At 47.2% G+C, this 1,732-nt stretch overlaps 1 protein-coding gene across 1 annotated transcript in view; it reads left to right on the top strand.

Annotated features, from left to right (window-relative positions):
• The window catches only part of BTBD16 (BTB domain containing 16), a 44,426-nt gene extending 42,694 nt beyond the window's left edge, over positions 1-1,732 (top strand). Inside the window, exons 14-15 of the mRNA XM_007469547.1 lie at positions 378-566; positions 1,664-1,732. Coding sequence (XP_007469609.1) covers positions 378-566; positions 1,664-1,732 — 258 coding nt within the window. The remainder of the gene's footprint in view (positions 1-377; positions 567-1,663) is intronic.

Below are 1,732 nucleotides of genomic sequence, written 5' to 3'. Positions count from 1 at the left end.
TTCCCTACATAATGGATTTTACCGGATGGAAGAGATGAATTATGTAACAACAGGAGTTGAAGTGCTCATATGAATACTATGTTGGTTTTTTAAACTCTGGCAAAGCGATGTGAAGACCTTCCCATTCAATATAGATTGACTTCATGGTGCTTTCCTGAGTTGGCCAAACCCCAGTCCGTTGGCCAGTGGTTTGCTCATGGTGAGGGTTCAAATGCCAACCGATTCAGCAGCAGCTGCATGCAGGAAATGGGGCCATGGGGAAATGCTCCCGCCCTGTACACATCAGACAGGAGGGCCGATGTGGCAGGGACCACATTTCGCTAACTCCGGGTCACGCTGGTTTCAGTTCCACCTAAGGTGGGTCACCCTCCTTGCAGAGAATAAGGCACACCGACTTGGAATTTGCCTCCTCCGTCTATGAGCACAGCCCCATCAGCCTGAGAGCAGAGCGCTTGGTGACGTACGAGATCAGAGCCCAGACCCTGGTGGACGGCAAGTGGGAAGAGTTCACGACGAACCAGATCAAGCAAAAGTTTGGGTTGGTCAAGTCGTCCTGCAAAAGCCACGTGAGTGCTTATCTTTTCTTTTCTCTTTGATTGCTCTTTTGCTCGTTCTCTCCTCCACACTTTTTTTGGGATCACTGACTTTATAGCTCCACCGACCTACAGGGGGAAATTTGCTCAGTTTCTTAAGGATTTTCACAGCACCAAATAATGCTAAAGGAAAACCTTGTAAGATGAAATCTGGGCATACTGAAAACGATAAGCCAAACCAGACTGCCTGATTTGGGTCACACCCGAATCATTTTATAAATATCGAAGGGGACTTTTAGGGGGAGGTGGAATGTCTGGTGGAGCGTATTTGCTGCCAACACCACCTTTCTTGCCGGGACATCACCTTCCACCAAAATCCATGGCCCAGCCCACCCGCCCCTGGCTCGTCCAAGGAGAACTGAGGTCATCTGCCTCAGTGGGCCACTGCAGCGTCCCGGTGGATTCAGTACCTGGCTTGGCTCCTGACGGCTGCAATCCAGAAATTGCTAGAGAGCCTGTCTGCAGTGCTGGGAGGAGCTCTTTGGTCTGTGAATTTAAGTCCTCGCTGCCCTGCAGGAAATGGGACTTGACCTTAAACCAGTGAGTAATTCTCAGTCCTGGCTGCACATCAGAATCACCTGGCCCTTTGCAAACTCCCCAGGCCTGAGAGCCACCCAGATAAGACCAGATATTCCGTGGTGGGACCCAGGCATCAGTATTTTTTAAAGCTCCTTTATTTATTCTCTATGATGTTAGAAATCAGAATAGCAATTTCCTTGTGGAGGTGGGAGTGGGGGAGGCTGGGATATTGACCAGGAGGGGATAGGAAGGAGATTTCAGAGGTACCTGAAATGTTCTTTATCATGATCAGGGTGGTGGTCACACAGGAGTGCTTACTTGTGAAAATCCATCAAGCTGTATCCTTAAGATTGGGGCACTTTATTGTATTTAAGTTGTACTTAATTTTTTTAAGGTTTATTTTAAAAACCTTCCCTACGTGATTCTTAATGTACATCCAGAGTTGAGAACCAGCATCTTATACAATTGCTAGGCCTTCCTCTTTCCCCTTCTAGAGGATGATTGCGTTTATCCTGAAAGTCCCGTTTGCTTTGTTTTGTTTCATCTTCTAGGCCTTGAAAATCCAAACTGTGGGCATCCCAATCTATGCAAGTTTTTCATTCGTCTTCTCATTATCTTAA

The sequence above is a fragment of the Lipotes vexillifer genome, unplaced genomic scaffold, assembly GCF_000442215.2.
Source record: "Lipotes vexillifer unplaced genomic scaffold, Lipotes_vexillifer_v1.1 scaffold240, whole genome shotgun sequence".
Taxonomy (NCBI): domain Eukaryota; kingdom Metazoa; phylum Chordata; class Mammalia; order Artiodactyla; family Lipotidae; genus Lipotes; species Lipotes vexillifer.
Note: the sequence above shows the minus strand (reverse complement) of the source record. Positions and strands in the feature narration are given on the sequence as shown.